At 41.2% G+C, this 19074-nt stretch overlaps 1 protein-coding gene across 3 annotated transcripts in view; it reads left to right on the forward strand.

Annotated features, from left to right (window-relative positions):
• KIAA1217 (KIAA1217 ortholog) overlaps positions 1-19074 on the forward strand; it is a 742062-nt gene that overhangs the window by 631948 nt on the left and 91040 nt on the right. For all 3 annotated transcript variants that reach the window (XM_049777747.1, XM_049777749.1, XM_049777748.1), the window contains 2 exons: positions 6562-6760; positions 11030-11123. In XM_049777747.1, the coding sequence (XP_049633704.1) occupies positions 6562-6760; positions 11030-11123 (293 nt within the window). The remainder of the gene's footprint in view (positions 1-6561; positions 6761-11029; positions 11124-19074) is intronic.

Here is a 19074-nt window from a genome sequence, read left to right on the forward strand (position 1 = left end):
GACATCCAGCTATTAACCCAAAACAAAGGCATTCCCCCATCTTTCTCTTTTCTTTAAACCTCTCCCTTTGATGTGTAAAAGCCCACCTGGATCACTTGACTTTCCCTCTCCTGGTGAACTGGCATTGTTTTAATAAAGAAAGAATAGTTTGGTTTGGCGCTTTCAGAGATACCACAAGGCAAGAAGCAAACAGACTCTGTGATTCTTTCCTGACTGGCTTGATTTATTAATCCTTCAAAGCTACCCTACCTGCTTCAGAACCATCTGCCTGGAATTAGAAATACAGTGTGTGAGGTGATCTCATAACATTATACACTCAGGGGTTCCCTCAGAGGTGCCAAACATTAAACCGGGGTCAGCTTAATGCAAGGAAGCTTACTCCTATATTAAAGGGCTAGAATGATCATCACCAGCATGATGCTTGTTTGTCAGTTTGGGTGCAATCTTACCTTTGTAGTAAGAGAGTCCCTCAGTCTTTTGTTGTTTGTTTGGTTTTGGACCACACCCAGTGCCATGTGGAACTTTCAGGATGTCTCCAGCAGTGCTTGTGGGTCTCCTGGGCTGTACACAGTAATGCTCTGAGGGATCATATTGTGCCAGGGATCAATCCAGGGTTGACCATGAAAGGCATGAACTTTAATACTTCCACTCTTTTTCCAATCCTCTCTGATGAATAGATTATTTTAAAATGTTGATGTATTGATTTATCTCTAATATCAGAAACTAACCCCACCACATAGTTATTAGTAATGCTTTTATGAGCACCCTTGTAAGTACTTTGTTCTGCATAAATGGTATATTATGCACAGACATCTGTATATTGGAAGTATCAATTTAATCTCCCAACAGTGATATGTAAGGGAACTTACATATTTTCTTTCCTGGGTCAACACTGAGTTTCATTTTCAAAACCTTTATCAATTTCCTAAGTATAAAAATGTTGTGTATTTTTTTTGTTGTTTTTATTTATTTATTTATTTTTGGGTCACACCCGGTAGTGCTCAGAGGTTCCTCCTGGCTCTATGCTCAGCAATCGCTCCTAGCAGGCTTGGGGGACCATATGGGATACCGGGATTCGAACCACTGTCCTTCTGCATGCAAGGCAAACACTCTACCTTCATGCTATCTCTTCAGCCCCAAGAACTTTTTTAGGTGTAAAGTGGTATTATGTAGGGAACAGATGCAGTAAATTATTATTATTATTTTTTTTTGTTTTGGGCCACACCCTGCAGTGCTCAGGGGTTACTCCTGGCTGTCTGCTCAGAAATAGCTCCTGGCAGGTATGGGGGACCATATGGGACACCGGGATTTGAACCAACCACCTTTGGTCCTGGATCGGCTGCTTGCAAGGCAAACGCCGCTGTGCTATCTCTCCGGGCCCTGTGTATTTTTTATTAAGTTGAAAACATTTTTGTTGGAAAGGGGGTAGGGGTTTTTGGTGGGGCACACTGACTATGCTCAGGGCTTATTCCTGGCTCTGCACTCAAGATCATTCCTAGCAGTATTCAGGGGACCATATAGATCCAAAGATCAGCCCTGGGTCTGCCACATACAAGGCAAGTACTCTACACTCTGTGCTATCTCTTTGGCACTCTAAATTTTTAAGACATTTATTATTTGCTGTTGTGATTAGGCAAGTATTGCTTTGCCTAGTCTTAAATTAGATTTGGGGAAACTGAGTCATTAGTCATTTAGAATTACCACCATTATCTGCCTATAGAAAATACCATTTCAAGGAAAGTGTGGGAAGCATTCCAAAAGGCATGCATACATTATATTCACTTGGTCATATTCCAGGAAGAATTGAATTCATTTCAACTAAAAGATATCTGAGCATCTACTATGTAGTGTATACACTACAATCTATTACCATCTGATAATGAAACTAATTTCAATGCAAAATCCAAAGTCTTGCCAGCTTAACAGGCTGAGCTTTGCATCAATCTTCATCCTCTGAGCACAACCAAGTGTTGCCAGTCGAAACCCCTAAGCACTGCCAAATGTGATCCAAAGTAGCCAAAGCCCAGCAATGGTCAGTGCTTACTCTTGGCTTCATGCTCAGGAAACATTCCTGGTATTACTCTGGGGGTCATAGGTAGTGCTGGGGATATAACTAGAGTCTGTGTTTGCAAGGCAGGTGCCTTAATACCTATACCTTCTTTCTGGCCCTTAATTCTCTGTTATAATGTCAGCATGATGAAGAATTAGGCAAAACTCTTTCTAAGACTTTGTACAGGCCACACAAAGAAGTAGCAGGAAGGTGTTCTGGTCAGGGCTTGTCAGCAGTGTGAATGTGCATATGAATGTGTGAATATAACAACACCATGACCAGCCAGCCACAGTGCTCTAAGAAGTGGGGATTGTAAGACAGGGCTAGGATGGAGGCCTGATTGGTCTGTTTGGCTGCTGTAAACTGATTGTTTTAACCAGCAAGTGGTTTTTCCTATTCCAAAGGCAGAGAAGTTTAAACTCAGGCAACCCTGGATCTGGAAAGCACAGAGCAAGGAAATCGAGTTGCATACATCTTCATTTTCACATGGCAGTCCTCTTTCTCCTATCTCTTCTAGTACAGTGGCTAAGCCCATCAGGGGAATTCTGCCTTGTGACCTAATTACCTTGCAGAACATTCGAGGCCATTTGGAGGCACACAGATGCTTCTTAGCTTATTGCAACATCACACTGGGAAAAAAACAAACCTTTGCATACCTTCTGAAGAATCTCATGGAAGATCTTCCAGGTTCTAGAACTACTCCTGAGAGCCAGGAGACTTTGAGGATGAGCAGCAACAATAGGAATTGCCACTTGCACTTGATTTTAGTTATGTGTGACTCAAAGTTTTTTTTTTTTTTATTATTAACATCCACCATGACCTTTGAGTACATTTGAGGTATAAGGACTGCTGACGAGTGAGATTTCTGAGAGCTCCATGTCCATCCCTGTCACCATCTTTCAAGGCTATTTTTTATGATTATCTCCTCTGGCTATCCTTTATGGTACCCCCTGGGGTTACTCCCTCATGGCCATTCTCCATGGCCATCTTCTGTGGCTTCCCAATCTTTGGGCTTATCCCTGCCATCGCCCGAATGTTGATGGTGTCTAAGTTCACAGCAGTAACTTTAAGACAGGAATCTTTTTCTGAAATGCCCCGTCCTTCTTCCACTTCTTCCTGCACACCTCTTCCCGTGAGGCTTCCACAGCTCAAAATGTTGTGGAGATAGAAGTGAGTCAATTCAGAGTTGCAGATGCTGTGAGACTCCCACTGAGATCTTGACCCCTTCCGGTTAACAGAACTGGATCTGAACCAGTGCCACCATCCCCTTAAGCCATAGTGTTTGCATGCTGCTAGGTCCTTCCAAGTATTTGTGGCCTGTCTGGGAAATGAACCATCACTGAGACTTGATGCCAGCTGAGAGCATTAATTATCTAAGGAGCATGGCACAGAGTTCAGAAGTATCTCTTTTCTTCATTAAAAAGGGGGGTTGACCTTCATTAACAAGTGTCTAAGAGAGAGAGAGAGAGAGAGAGAGAGAGAGAGAGAGAGAGAGAGAGAGAGAGAGAAGTATCTGCCACAGAGGCAGGCAGGAAAAGATGGCAGTGGGGAAGGCAGGAAGGACACTGGTAGGGAAAAAGTGCACTGGTGAAGAGAGTTGGACATTATATGACTTAAACTCAACCATGAACAACTTTGTAACTGTGTTTATCACTATGGTTAGATTAAATCATTTATTAGTTAAATTAATTTTCAAGGGGTTGATAATCCAAAGGTCTCCTGTTTTCTTCAGTGGCTTGGGACCCAATCACTCTGACTCAGATAGGCCAAATTGTGTCATAATGCCGTGACAATGGTGCATTGCTTGAAGAGAACTGCCTGAGTTGCAGCATCATGGAATCCCATTCCTCCATGGAAGAAGCAAACTGAATCCAGTGTAGAAAGATTCTTCTATCTGCAAAAGTGTCTTTCCCATCTTCCCCAGATTTTTGCAATCTGCTGCCCAGCTGTGGCACAGCTGGCAGCTCGATCAGCCAGACACTGAGGTAACCAGTGTGTGGAGGCCCAATTTTTTTTTTTCAGTCAAAGCCTTCGATTTCTATTTCATGTTCTCACACACGTACGGGATACAGATGTGGGAATGAAAACCAGGCCATGATCTGTGCCTGCCACGCAGGCATGGCCAGGGCTTGTGGTTTTGTTTGGCCTCTTGCTATGGCATTAGCCATCACATGGGACTAGTACCACATCTCCTGTTTGGGGTGAATGTCTCGCTTAGTCTGTGATTAGACAGGCTTGAAGGTTTGTTTCTTCTGCCTTCTGTATCCTGAGCACGTTACAGCATGGCCAGTCTGAAAACCCACCTCGCTGGAGAAGCCAAGCACAAAAATGGATGAGATGAGAGGGGAAGTCGGTCTAATGAAGGAAGCAATCACTTCAGCATGTATTTGTAATGTGTAAAGAGCAAAATTGCTGGGCTGTGTGTCTACCATGAGTGCCAGTAGCTGATGACCTAGAGAAGACAAGGATGTATATTCCTTATAGATAAAGGAACCATTCATTCACTCAACAAATATTTATTGAAACTTCCTAACTGACTGGTAGGGTCAGATGCTTTGATAGAACATGACCAGATAAAACTTTATGTTACCCTAAACACCTTTCTAGTACACCACAGATTTCCCGACTGCCCTGTCAGCCATTAGTATCTGTCAGAACTATGAGTTATGCCCATGCTGGGTCTTCTAACCCAGCATCCAGTCAGTTTGTTGGATTTGACTGCTTCAAATCTTAGAGGACAGAGGAAGCCCTTGATTAGGGTGACAGGAACATATGGACAGTTCATGGTGATATGAAAAACATTCCCTCAGGTTCCCTGCATTTTGCTCACCTTATGTTCCCACCTCAAAGATCTGATGCCTCATTCCCTAAGTGTCCTCAGTTTCTGTGTGTGTGTGTGTGTGTGTGTGTGTGTGTGTGTGTGTTGCCTCTTTTCCTTCCCTTTGCTGTTACTACAGTGATGGGTAGTCACACACATACTTGGTTGTGGTTCTCACTTGGGCTCACCTCTCTAATTGTGGGACTCAAACCTTCAGTGAATGTGGTGATTGGACATCTCACACTTTCACTGTGGTGAGGTTACACTCTTGGTAGATACTTTCACATCTTTTATTGAAGTGCTTATATACACCTGACTTTGCACCAGGATTTCACATGCACTGTCATGTTATGGGAGTCCCAAACAACAGAAATCCTGGGACTGCAACTGCCACATGCAAATGGCATCAGGGATCAGACCTGTCAGTAATGGGCTCTTTTATTTTCCTCTCTGCTCTTCTAAATGTGGTTGTTTATTGTTTTTAATGCCACAAGTCACATTTCTGTAGAATTTCTGGAAGAAGTAGAAGAGAACTTTGTTTCACAAATGGCCAATCAAAAGGAGAAATCCCCATCTAGCCTGCCTAAGTTTCTCCCACCAGAACATCATCCAGGGACTGTTGGTTCTTGGTGGTTATGCACAAGAAATAGGATTCAAATTATCTGACAAGATCTTAGATTCTTTCCGCTGTCAAGAGCAATTGACCTAAACATAGTGCCGTAAAATAAACACACCGTTGTATCTGCAGTTTTGGCAGGACTTAAAGAGAACCCTGGCTTTAATAGGGGAAGCTCCACTGGGTGAAACAAGATGGCTTGCCTATGCCCAGACAGTGAGTAGGTTTTGTAGGAAAGGGTCTGAATGGGGAGCATCTATCAGAGCACCCATCCTTCTCCTCAGAGCCTCTGCATAAGACCAGATGGCTCCAGGGAGTAACATCCCAGATACTCAACCTGAGAATGAGCTCCAGAGCATTGGTACTTTTCAAACCTTCAGTTTAGATCAGACGCTGCTTGAGTTCCATTGGTCAAAACAAATCACATGACCAAGCTGAAACTACATGTGGGAATAAATCACTCATGGGGTGTGAGTACTAGGAGACATGATTCCTGGGGATCTCCCTGAGACTCTATGACCCCAAACATGTTTTTCTTAGTGTGACTTACTTGTTCTGTTTTCTTTCTGAAACAGTTGGGGCCCAGACTCCTCTTGTGGCTAGTTTTCTATGGAACAAACATTCAATGAATGTGTTTTATGATGACAGAACTATTGCAGAACTTCCATTTATGGATTATGATTCAAACTAAGTAGCTTACCTGTTGTTGTCATGATTATGTTTTGGTGCAAAAAAAAAAAAAAGAATTGCTCTACGGGGTCAAATTTCTTAAATACACTTCCCAAGGGAATTAAGTATTATCTTTCTTTTTGTTGTTGACCAGCTAACATTTTGCTGTTGACAGGAAGTTAGTTTCTTGTCTGTTCGGTTTTTCCAAATAGTTGAAAATTAGCCTAGAGGTCAAAGAATAAATGTGGATCCTTGCCTACCCATCAGATAACCCATTCCTTAGAAAGTCTGAATATACATCCTAGTTATAGGGATATCTATGCATGCATCGCAGATATTGCAAGTGTGCTGCATGTCCGGTTATCTGGTATAGCACTGCTGACTGACATCTGTATGTTTTGCACACAGGGGTTCTCTATCTCCAGTATGGAGATGAAACCAAGCAGCTCAGGATGCCGAACGAAATCACAAGTGCAGACACAATCCGTGCTCTCTTCGTAAGTGCCTTTCCACAGCAGCTCACCATGAAAATGCTGGAGTCGCCCAGTGTGGCCATTTACATCAAAGATGAAAGCAGAAATGTCTATTATGAATTAAATGACGTCAGGTGAGTAGGCGTGTGTGTGTGTGTGTGTGTGTGTGTGTGTGTGTATGCACGTGTGTTGGCATGCGCATGCACTAAGGCAATCACCAGATTGCCTTTAACCTTAGAGCATTGACCATCATCCCAGCAAAGAAACAAGCACCATTCTCCTGATTGGCAGCTCATTTCCCAGGTGTGAAGTCACTCTCTGTCTTTCCAGAATTCATTTACAAGCCATAGTTTACAGATGCGAAGACAGACATAGGTCTTTACTAATTACACCTGTAAAAACCATTGGTGCTGGAGCGAGATTATAGGCATGAAGGTGGCTTGCCTTGCATGCAACTCCCTCAGGGTTGATCCCGCTCTGCTTATGGTTCCCCAAACACCACCAGGAGTAAGTCCAGAGTACCAGAATATGTGACTCAATCCTTCCACCATCCTCAAAAAAATAAATAAATAAAATAAATAAATAAATAAAACCTAACATGTTGAAAATGATCTAATGTCCTGCTTAATTTTCACTCACACTATAATTTGCTTTAATTAAATCACAACCACGTGTGAGCCACCAGTGGTACTTCACTGCATTGATGTGTTCTCAGACCTGAAAAGGCAGAAGGCAGAGGAGAAAGAACAGGAAGTAAAGATATATGTAAGACTAACACTTTGTCACTTCCCTCTCGAGTGCACTTTCTCTTGGTCCATGAGCATTATGGGCAATAACCCCACTGTGCTGTTCTGAGCCTGACAAGTGAAACTAAAAGCAGTGGATTCAATGCTGTTGCTCACAAGGGGTCTGCCAAGGACTCTCTCTCTATCCATTAATTTCTCAGGAGCTGGCTTTTACCAAAGGATCTCACTTTCCAGGTGGGTTTTCTCTTAGACACCACCCCCCACTAGAATGTACTCTCCAATGAGGAACTCATGCCATCCCAGGCGGTGCAGAAATAAAAGCAGCTCAATTGACTGGGGTGATTTATAATGTAGAAGGGATGACCCCTCAGATCTGTCCCAGCTTGAGAGAAGAGACTAAAGGCAACACAAACAGTTGCTGATCTAGCCTCTGAGTAGTTTAGAACTTAAAAAAAGAGTGAGTGGCTAAGCCAACTTTATCTCATTTTATGGCATTAGAGCTCATATGCATAAAAAGTTAAAAAAAATTACTCAAGTTCTCACTGCTCATTCATTTCTAAGCTCAGTTCCATATGATGGTGCATAGTTTTAATCAAGTGCCAGTAAGATTGTACAGGGATTAAGAAGCTTCCTTTGCATATTCTCCACTCTGGTTCAAACCCTGACACCACACATTCGCCATAGATTCCCCTGAGCACTGCCAGGAGTAATCCCTGAGCACGGAGCCAGAAATAAGCTCTAACATCTGACAAGGGTGTGGTCCTGACTCTTTCTCTCTCATGCATACATCTGCACAAAAAACTGTTATGTTTTCTCCAGTGTTTCCTTCAGAACTCATCTGGGTCACAATTTAGATTTTTAGGTCTCTTCCCTGGAGGAAAGAAGCTAGTGAGGATTGCAGGATACCTGGTTTCTTCATTATAAAATTAGTGGAAATCTCTTTGGAAAACTATGCCTCTGGTGCGTAATAAACAGAAACTGATAAATATCTAACAATGATCCCAAATGACATATTTAGACATATGCCAAGGCGCATGAGTAATTTAAGGTTTTCAAAGTTTGACACATGCCCTAAGGTATAGGCAATACATCTGTTGCACAACACTAGGCTTTTGAAAAGGTGTTTAAATATTCATGAGTATCAGAAAATTCAAGTTTGTTTTCTGAAATAAATGATTAATCATGCTGTCACAGAAAATGTTGTGCATTTACAAAGCACAGAGTCCAACATGAAGGAGTCTTGTTATATTTAAAGTGTATTTTGCAGCAATAACATTGCATAGAGCATTTCCACACAAGCGTGCCTTTTTCCAACAATCTTAAACTTTTGCATTTTGCAGTTTGGAGGAAATTGAGGGATGTGGTAGTAACAAATAAATAAAATAATAATAAAAGTAATAAATAATAAATAAATAATAAAAGTAATAAATAAATAAGTCATGTTAGATTATGGTGTCCAAGGCTGATGAGATTATGAGCAATTGGGGGGTCCATGAAACTATTTTTTTAATCATAGTTCCAAGATGTCCTAGCACTTTTCCAAATATAGCTTTTTGGGCTTTCTTTAACAATTCCTGGTATGAGGGAATGGAGGTTGTAATGTTTTTTCCCCAAAGAGTGATAGACACATTAGAAAGGCAAAAGAGAAAAGTGGTCTCCAAACTTTCAAGCAAAAACGATCCTTTTAAAAGTAAATTCATCTTGAGAGAAAAAAATGGATGTTGGAAAGAAGAAATGATCACTTAAAATATTCACAATTCTGTAACACATCTATATCGGCAGAAATTACGATCTTGTTAATCCTTGCAATGTCAGGCAAATAGCTTTTGAAAAGCCTCTCTTGAAAGGTTGAAGTGGAAAGTTGTTGATTTGTAAATGTATCTGTCATTCTACCATTCACTGTTTTGATGTACAGAAAAACATGGATCTGAAAAGTTTGAGTGAATGGAATGAGTTTAGGGGATGAGAGATGTGTTTGTGCGAGAAGCAAATATACCTGCATACCCCCATTTTCAAGAATTATCCCATTTCTTTACTTTCATCTATAAATTGCATCAATGGTATTTTCTTTCAAAGGTAGAATCAGCATTCTGCAGAGCCCTGCCCCCCCCCACACACACACAAAAATGAATCATGAGATTGTAAGTGAAGACAGTGACTTTCATCTTCTAAACCCCAAAGAAAAGTTCATTTTACATGCACTGATATTTTTCAAGTAAGCGGGTATTTGTTTAACAATTGGCTCTTTCATCCTTGCTTTGGTTCTATTTTCCCAGTAGGGCTTGGTTTTAGGGCCAGTTTGCAGTTCTCAGGTTGGATTCTGCATTGTAATGGTTGCCATGGCAAATGCAATCTGGGTCTTTACTGTTGGTTCATCTTGTGGGAACGTGTTTCTAAATTAATCATAAGCCAAACTCATGTATTTTAAGTGCCTTGGGAATCACACATGCATGTGTGAATTCTCCTGCATCTTGACCTTCACCTCCTTCTAATACTCCCCTTCCCACTAACCTAGCTCCTTTAAATCTCCAGGATCTTGAACTCCCCCAAACTAGCTTCTAATGAGCTCCTTAAATTGGCACAGCCCTGCAGGCTGGGACTAGTCCTGGCTTCAAAGCCCTGATGGACAGGTATTTAAAGGAGGGAAGCCAAACTCATCCAAGAATTCTCCACTTGGTTGAAAACAAAACATCACCCAATAATCCCAGTGATTGTGAGAAGCCCACAAAACGTGCACCTGGAGGAAAGGAATGCATCCTCCTGCACTGGCTTTCCTGAGCTCTACCAGGCTGGGGTTGGAAGGAATCATGGTGTAGACACTGCTGAGCGTGCCTTGGGTAGTTCTTCTGTGCAGAAAGCTAAATACGGAGAGAACTGTCCAGACATTCCTTCGTTCTTAAATAATTGCAAGGTAGGACCTAGTAAACCTCTGGCTTCTGACTTTTACTCCAGCTGACTCCCGAGCTCAAAGAAGTAGACAAATCCAAGAATGATTTATCTGTTGCTGTTTCTTCTAAATGCCCTGCCTGTTCAGTCATTCAAGCTACAGGTAGAAAAGTATCTTTAAAAATTTATGATGGCAAGAGAGAGGAAAAAAAAAAAAAAAAGAGGGAAGGGCTATACAACAAAGGACTTAGTTGTTTTGATCTTAGTGGTAAGTCCTTTTTTTCCGGACTGCAAAGTATTGTCTTTGCTCGAAAATGTTGGATGGCAAAGGAACGTTTTTGCATAGGTGGGCATTTTTCTGAGATAAAGAGAAAACCAGGTGTTTGGGCAAAGTAACCTGAAGTGAAATATTTAAATATTAACCAGAACTCTTTGAGCGGATTGTAAATATTGGAGCTTGATTGTTTCTGAAGGTGTTAGCTTTCCTTGCTGGGAATTTTGAAAGGAAGGAAGTTTGTGCTACCTGATATCTGTGGGTGGGGAACTATCCAGAAAGAAGGGCGACAGAACGAGGAAAGAGAAGCCAAGTCATTTCTTCTCTTTTTTTAACTCCTCTGTTGGACCTCTTTTATGGTGCAAGGCCTCTCACTGTGCCTTGCTGGCTGCAGACAGCAAGGATGCTTGGCACCTGCCTTTTTTACTGGCGGCAAAGGAAATGACCCAGGTGCGGCTCCTTTCATCTGCCATCATTATTGATGTCTTTGCTTCCAGGAACATCCAGGACAGATCGCTCCTCAAAGTCTACAACAAGGACCCCGCACATGCATTCAACCACACACCGAAAGCCACAGACGCAGACATGAGGGTGAGTTCCAGTTTACTTTTTATTTGGATAAGCCTGAAACCACGGGGGTCTGCCCTGCAGCCCCGATGTTATCAGACCCCAATTCCAGGGTAAAGGGTTCTCCACCTGCATCTCTTCTCCACGGTCCTTATTTGTATTTAAATGTCCTGCTAAGTTGAGCCAAATGCACCCTAATATAGTTTACTGAAGTCCTCTGTCCAAAAGGATCCTGACAAGTCTTAACCTTTTTCTTGGTCCAAAATGTGTTTGCTTCTTTAGTCTTCAGTACTTAACATTATCAGAGGTTCTCTTGCTATTTTTTTAATAAAAACAAACAGAGGCTACAAATAGCAACCACAAAACCTGTAAACAATCACATTTAGGTGATAAATTTATTTATAGCAATTCATAGTAAAATCTCCTATTATTCATCATTGAACTTTTCTAAAGTTTTAGCATTCTAGTGAAATTCAGCTAATTCAGGACTAATGACTCTTGTATTATTGTGAATATTGGCTAATCTTCCCTGAATCCTTGAATTGTGTTTAAGGCCATACTGCTGAAATTGGCATGATTTGAGAGTTAATGTTCTCCAGAGTTAGATTATCTCAGAAAATTATACAAACATTCAGAACACATAGAGAAAAGAAAAGAAAGACCGAAGAAAGAACAGGGATGCTGAAAAGGCAGGTTTAGAAATCACATTAATACAGACCCACTAAGAAGGGATCAAGTTTCTAACAATAGTCAATAGTGCTACCTTACTCTGAGGGGGGAAAAAAGATTTTCTTCTCCAGTTTTATCACCCTACACCCCCCTACACACACTCACTCATTCACACACACACACACACACACACACACACACACACACACACACACAATCCTCTTCCTTTCTCATCATCCTCTGCACATAGTTGGATGTTGGAGTTTAACCAGAATAATAATAAGTAAATAAATGTCATTGCCAAAGAAACCCAGGCACTGTTTGGAGTTGTAGAAGCATTCTAGTACCTCTGCTTCCCAAAGTCATGTATTATTGATTTATTTATTTTTGCTGTAGCTGTAACAAAAGATTATGAATACAGTGGCTGTAAGCTACAAATAGTTGCTATTATGTAATTCTAGAGTCTCAAAGCCCCCTTGTTGGGTTTATGGGTGCTAAAATCAAGAGGCCGTTAGCAGATATCAGCTGTTCTTGCTGGAAGTTCTGGCAAGAGTTTATTATCTTTGTTTCCAGTTTCTCCTTTCTGGGTTCCCAGTCTTCTTCCTTCAAATCCCATCTCCAACCCTCCCTCTTCCTCCTTGAGGATGCTTGTCATTGTGATCCCATCTCTCACTGCAGAATAATTTATTTATTTTAAGATAAATTGGTGAACACTTTTAACTCCAACCCAAGTCTCTATTTTCAAGTAGGCACAGATTCTGGGGTTTAGGCTATAGCATGTTTGTGGGGTGAAGGGACCATTGTCCTGCTTACCACACAGTATGTGAATTTAGGACAAGAGGCCGGGAGTCTAATACAATGTCCCAGGGGAATTTCTATGTTGCCTCTATAATGGAACACGTATAGGGCAAGCTCAGAACCTGCAATTTTAGAGGAAAAGTTCCCTTCCATATTCAAAATGATGTGTGATTTGAAGTGGAGGCTTTCTTGGCACTTAAAAAATATCTAAGGTTCTGAGGTTTATTTTTAGCCGGTTACACTTTAGATGTATAGCAGCACCTCGAGAAGACAGATTGAGTCGTGCGCATTAGGAAGACTGACTAGTTATTATGGTCCTCAGGTCTATTAACTTACTTCATTACTTGCTTTCTCAGTGGCGTATCAAGAGTCTTTGTTTTCTTTAGTATATATTTATCATCATCATCATCATCGTCATTATCATTATTTGGATATGTTTAGTCCTCCCTGGAGTTTCATGATACCTAAGAGTTTCATTTCTATTAGGTGCATCCCACATGGTGGCCCCAGCATTGCCTCTGAAAATCCTATTTATGGCCTGAGGGACACCTGTTTTAACTCTCAGACAGATGTGGACCTCCATACGGGCCAGCAGTGTGCATCAAGAAAAGCAAATATCAACCATATGCCTGGTGCCTATTAGAATTCACAAATTCTGCTCCAGATCGCAGTCAAGTTCTGTTTTACTTTTAAATGAGACCCAGGTGCTCACACTCAGTCTTATCCGAAGCTTAACTTGAGGCAGCAAGTTTTTGTGCGATAAACTTTGCCATGGTCCCCAGATGAGGGACCAAGTGCCCACTAACTGACAGAGCAAAGATTTTATACGACCATGAGAATGACTCCGAAATGGTAATAAGGATGTGGGGGGTGGGGTAGGAGGGTCTCAGATTTTATATCACATCTGGTGGTACTAAGGGCTCATTCCTAACTCTGCTGGCAGGGCTCAGGTGTGGGGATAGATCTTGAGTTGACTGTGTGTAAGGTAAAAACCTACCTGCTATACTATCTCCAGCTCCAATAAGAGTACATTGTTCCATTAGTGTGGGCTACCCTTGAAACTCTATCCTGAGCAAACCAAACAAGGTGACTGTGGGTAGGTTATCTGATGGTTACAGATCCCTGGAGTTGGAGGATTTGGACTTCCTTCTATCCCACCTCTTGACTCTGGACATTGGAACTGTTTCTCTTGCACACAAGCCTGGCCTAGCTGTTAGAGGAAAGGGAGCTTTGTTGAACCCTGCCAGGAGCCAAGCTATAAAGCCCCATGACTCATGGAACACATGAGACAAGACAAGAACAGAGCAAGGCTCAATTGTAAACTAAACTGAGCCAGATGGTAGGTCCAGGGGTTCTCCGTCCTTTTGGATATTTGCCTTTTGCATGCACCCTGAAGGAATTTGATGGTAACTGCTCCATGAGTCAATGAGCAGCCCTGCACCTGATACCATTGGCCTTCACCTGGCAGCTCATGACAGTTCTCCAACTGCCCATCCATGGCATGAAAATGTACAGCCTGAGATAAATGGGTTGGGCCATATAAAGGTCCATCATGGGCCCGGAGAGATAGCACAGTGGTGTTTGCCTTGCAAACAGCTGATCCAGGACCAAAGGTGGTTGGTTCGAATCCCGGTGTCCCATATGGTCCCCCGTGCCTGCCAGGGGCTATTTCTGAGCAGACAGCCAGGAGTACCCCTGAGCACCGCCGGGTGTGGCCCAAAAACCAAAAAAAAAAAAAAGGTCCATCAGCCACCCCAGAACTTAACAATGACTGCTGAGCCTTTCCTTATGCCATAAGTTTCCTACCTTGCCTGTCAAGCAAAAATAAAAGGGAAGATGGGGTAAGGGAGGAGGGGAGAGAAAGCTTCTATTTTCAAACAATCATTCTCTGTAGCAGCTTTATGATAGCCCTGGTCTTTGCTGGAAAAACATCTTAGGTTCAATTTTAAACTTAGTCTGAGGTTGTGGGGAAACATGGTTGGTGGGAAAAACATGTTCTTGCTTTAGCTGCTAGCTGAGCATTTTTGAGATTCCTGGTTCTCTTCTGAAACTGAGCAAGCCCATCTCCTGATTCTTTACACGTGGGTGAATATCACCCTGATCTAATTTAATCCTGTGGCTTTGGGTTGGTTCCTTTAGTAATTTTGATCATTCAATTCTGAACGGACTGAGCTCAACATATGGAACAGGTTCTTTTCTTTTTTTGCTGATAGTGTCTATGTTTTCCCAGGGCTTTTAATTCACAAATGGACAACTCAAATCTGAGCCATTCCATTTTGAAAATGTCACAGGGTACCAATGACTTCCTGTTTACCAGTTCAGTGGCTTTTTCAGAATTTGGTGGTGTCTCTACCTTCTTTTGCCCTTTGCAGTGATCTCCCAGTATTTTCTGTTCTTCTCCTTTAATTCTCATTCTCTTGGATGCCTTTTTTTTTTTTTTTACTTGTATCTAAAAAAAAAAAAGCATCCAAATTTGGAAGTTTTAAATATTACCAGAATTGGCCTTCATCTTAAATTACTTCCTAGTGTCCAGATTGGCTGCTTCCTCCCATATCTTCCCCTCTGGGCTCCATGGTGAATGAATATTCTCCTTAGAAATATTGATTTTCCACTCCACTGCCATTTCTAACCCATTGCTTCCCTTCAAATCCTTGGCAGCAGCCTTTATTCACTATCTATTGTATTCCTCATGTGCCCCGAATGGTCTAGAGGGCAGACAGGCTTCGTGTGTGTATGTGTGTGTGTGTGTGTGTGTGCGTGTGTGTGTGTGTGTTTCCGTCTGCTCTTAGAAAAATCTGCACATTTTTAGCTGTGATTTTTTTTCCTCTTACCACAGATTCAACTTCCATAAGTTCATGCTATCCTTGAAACTCCAGCCTGAATCCTGTCATTTCTCTTGAGTGTAAGACCCCCTGTTCAACTGTCCCTGTTCAACTACTGACATTCTTCCAGTATCTCAATATATCCTGTTGAAGGCTAAAGCACTCTAATCTTTTTCTCCCTGCAGCCTCTGCTTCCTTGATTGTGTGTCTTTATGTGTGATGAAGCAGCTATGTGAGGGTGCACACATAAGTATGTTCTGAGGATGGGATAAAAACTGAAAATTTGAATCATCTCTGCTCCTTTCATTGCCTTAACTAGACCTCAGTACAGTCAGCCAGTTACTGGAGTATCTCCATTCCCCTTTGCAAGGCCCTTTAGTGATTGCCTACACTATTGCTCTCACAACAGTAAAGGCCACTGGACATTGAACACTCTCATGGATAATTTTATCTAATCCTTAAATCAATATTTTGAGGCAGGAATTTGTGTAAAACCTCCTATTTGTAACTCAGGAAACAGTTTCTTGTGTTAAGAAACTCCTTTGAGGCCATACAGAAGGAACAGAGCTGGGATTTGATCCCACATATTTTAAATCTAAGTCCTGCATCCCTAGCAGCACTTTAACTGCTAGAGTCACTGTCAGATGAGCAATAGCACTGAGCCAGTCTTAATCATTCTAGTCTAACAGCTATTTCCCAAATCATCTTCCAAAACCCAGTCCTCCACTGTACCAAGAATAGCATGGGCCAGTGGGCAGATTTGTCCCCAGCACCCAAACAGAGCTAAATCTAAAGTGCACCCTTTCTCCCTTATGTCTAGTTTTTAGAATTCTTCCTATAGGTTCTGCAGGACAAGGGCCCAGTATATTTCAACAAAATACTAGCATAATAGAGTAGGAAGGACCCTGTTACACTTCTCGGGCCTCTTTTTTTTTTTTGTTTGCTTTTTGGGCCACACCCGGCAGTGCTCAGGGGTTACTCCTGGCTGTCTGCTCAGAAATAGCTCCTGGCAGGCACTGGGACCATATAGGACACCGGGATTCAAACCAACCACCTTTGGTCCTGGATCAACTGCTTGCAAGGCAAACGCCACTGTGCTATCTTTCCGGGATTTCTCGGGCCTCTTAAATACTGTAACAGTGAGTTGGCACGTTGCATCATGTTTGGATTCTTATTGCCACAAACTATAAAAGACTTAAATGACTTGGGAAATCTCAACATGTGTCAGGAATCAGATTTTTTTTTATTTAACCAACTTTATTACATACATGATTGTGTTTGGGTTTCAGTCATGTAAAGAACACTACCCATCACCAGTGCAACATTCCCATCACTAATGTTCCAAATCTCCCTCCTCCCCACCCAACCCCCGCCTGTACTCTAGACAGGCTTTCTATTTCCCTCGTACATTCTCATTACTAGGATAGTTCAAAACGTAGTTATTTCTCTAACTAAACTCATCCCTGTTTGTGGTGAGCTTCTTGAGGTGAGCTGTAACTTCCAGCTCTTTTCTCTTTTGTGTCTGAAAATTATTATTGCAAGAGTGTCTTTCATTTTTCTTAAAACCCATAGATGAGTGAGACCATTCTGCGTCTTTCTCTCTCTTTCTGACTTATTTCACTCAACATAATAGATTCCATGTACATCCATATATAGGAAAATGACTTCATCTCTCCTGACAGCTGCATAATATTCCATTGTGTATATGTACCACAGTTTCTTTAGCCATTTATCTGTTGAAGGGTATCTTGGCCGTTTCCAGAGTCTTGCTATGGTAAATAGTGCTGCAATGAATATAGGTGTAAGGAAGGGATTTTTGTATTGTGTTTTTGTGTTCCTAGGGTATATTCCTAGGAGTGGTATAGCTGGGTCGTATGGGAGCTCGATTTCCAGTTTTTGGAGGAATCTCCATATTGCTTTCCATAAAGGTTGAACTAGACGGCATTCCCCCAACAGTGGATAAGAGTTCCGTTCTCTCCACATCCCCGCCAACACTGCTTGTTCTCATTCTTTGTGATGTGTGCCAATCTCTGGGGTATGAGGTGGTACCTCATAGTTGTTTTGATTTGCATCTCCCTTATGATTAGTGATGTGGAGCATTTTTTCATGTGTCTTTTGGCCATTTGTATTTCTTCTTTGTCAAAGTGTCTGTCCATTTCTTCTCCTCATTTTTTGATGGGAAGGAATCAGATGTTTTTAAGATAGCAGGGGTCATTTCGTTTGGGTATAAAAATGACTTAGTGGTTTTTTTTTAATAATATGTGATGTTATTCAAATGTCATAATGTGTTTATTGGCAATGGCACAATTAATAGGATTTTCTCTAAAATTCTCCAGTGAAATGTTTCCAGAAAGTGCTACTAGATATAATAAATTGAGGAAGAAGCTACACAATGACAGGCTTGGATGCTGAGAGTTTATTTAGTTATTTATATTATCTTTTGATGCTTGAAAAGTTCCATAAGAAAATTTAAAAAAGAACTTTTGTTTTGAGGTCACAGGAAAGAATCTACTCTGTGAAGATTTCTTTAATGCTCTGATATAATTTATTTTTCCCTCCTGGGGGCATGTTGCACTTTCTCCTCATGTTACAGTGTCATCATTTTAGATGCTTGTTCATCTCATCAGACAAGACAGTAAATTCTTTAAAGGCATAAACTGTCTCATGTTCATCTTTGTATCCTTCAGAGAGCCAGTCATGGTGTCTTACCATGGTGAGTGTAAACACATTGAAACAAGATGCATTCAGTACTCTAATGATAGCATTACAAACACTCTATTATTCACTTTCTGTCATTAACGAGAACCCACTATAAAAATATCTCTCTGTTCTCATCACCAGAAATAGTTGTGCTTCTCCTGGTTTATTTTTACCATGGGGACGTTTTGAATCTTGTAAGTAATCATTTTCCCTCTTTGTGTTGCTACTCTAAAACTTAGAATTAAATTTGTGGCCCGCCCACAGCTAGCATACAAGCATTTGTGGCATGTATTTTGTGTGTTGGCTTTGTTCCTGGCCTCTTTTTTTTTTAATTTTTTCCACTTTTATCTTTCTTTTGTCATACATTTCACTTTGACTTCTTTGGGGAGCAAAATTGAAATAATTTAAGTGAATTCTATTAAGGTCTTTATGGAATAGTCAGGTTATAAGTAGTGTTTATTCTACATTGTTGTTTTTGAAGATGTATGATAATAGATTTCTGGTATCTATATAGTAGGCAAAGTGTTAAATATTTTATGTATCATTTAAATTAGCTCACAACTCTGCCAAACAGGTCTAGTATCTCCATGTTTACAGACCATACAAATGAGGCCATAAATTCTTTCCCAAGCCTTCTCACACAGTAAACGTCAGACATCAGCCTGGAGCCCAGTTATTCTGACTCTCTATCCAACCCATAACTTCCTTTCCTTGACATTTCCATTTTAAGTCTTTCAGGTTTTGAAATGATGCTCCTAATTAAAGATTGAGAACACATGGAATCTTCTTTTTACAGCTTTTGTTTTACTCCTTAATTCTATCTTACATCTTAGTCGATGGTACTTTTTTATTTGTTAATTAATTTGTTTGTGGGACTGGAACTATAGTATAGCAGGTAGGGCATTTACCTTGCTTGCCATCCTGGGCTCCATCCCCAGTATTCCTTATGGCAGCCGAGCACTGCCAGAAATAATTTCTGAATGTAG

This window comes from Suncus etruscus, chromosome 7, assembly GCF_024139225.1.
Source record: "Suncus etruscus isolate mSunEtr1 chromosome 7, mSunEtr1.pri.cur, whole genome shotgun sequence".
NCBI classification, from domain to species: Eukaryota; Metazoa; Chordata; class Mammalia; order Eulipotyphla; family Soricidae; genus Suncus; species Suncus etruscus.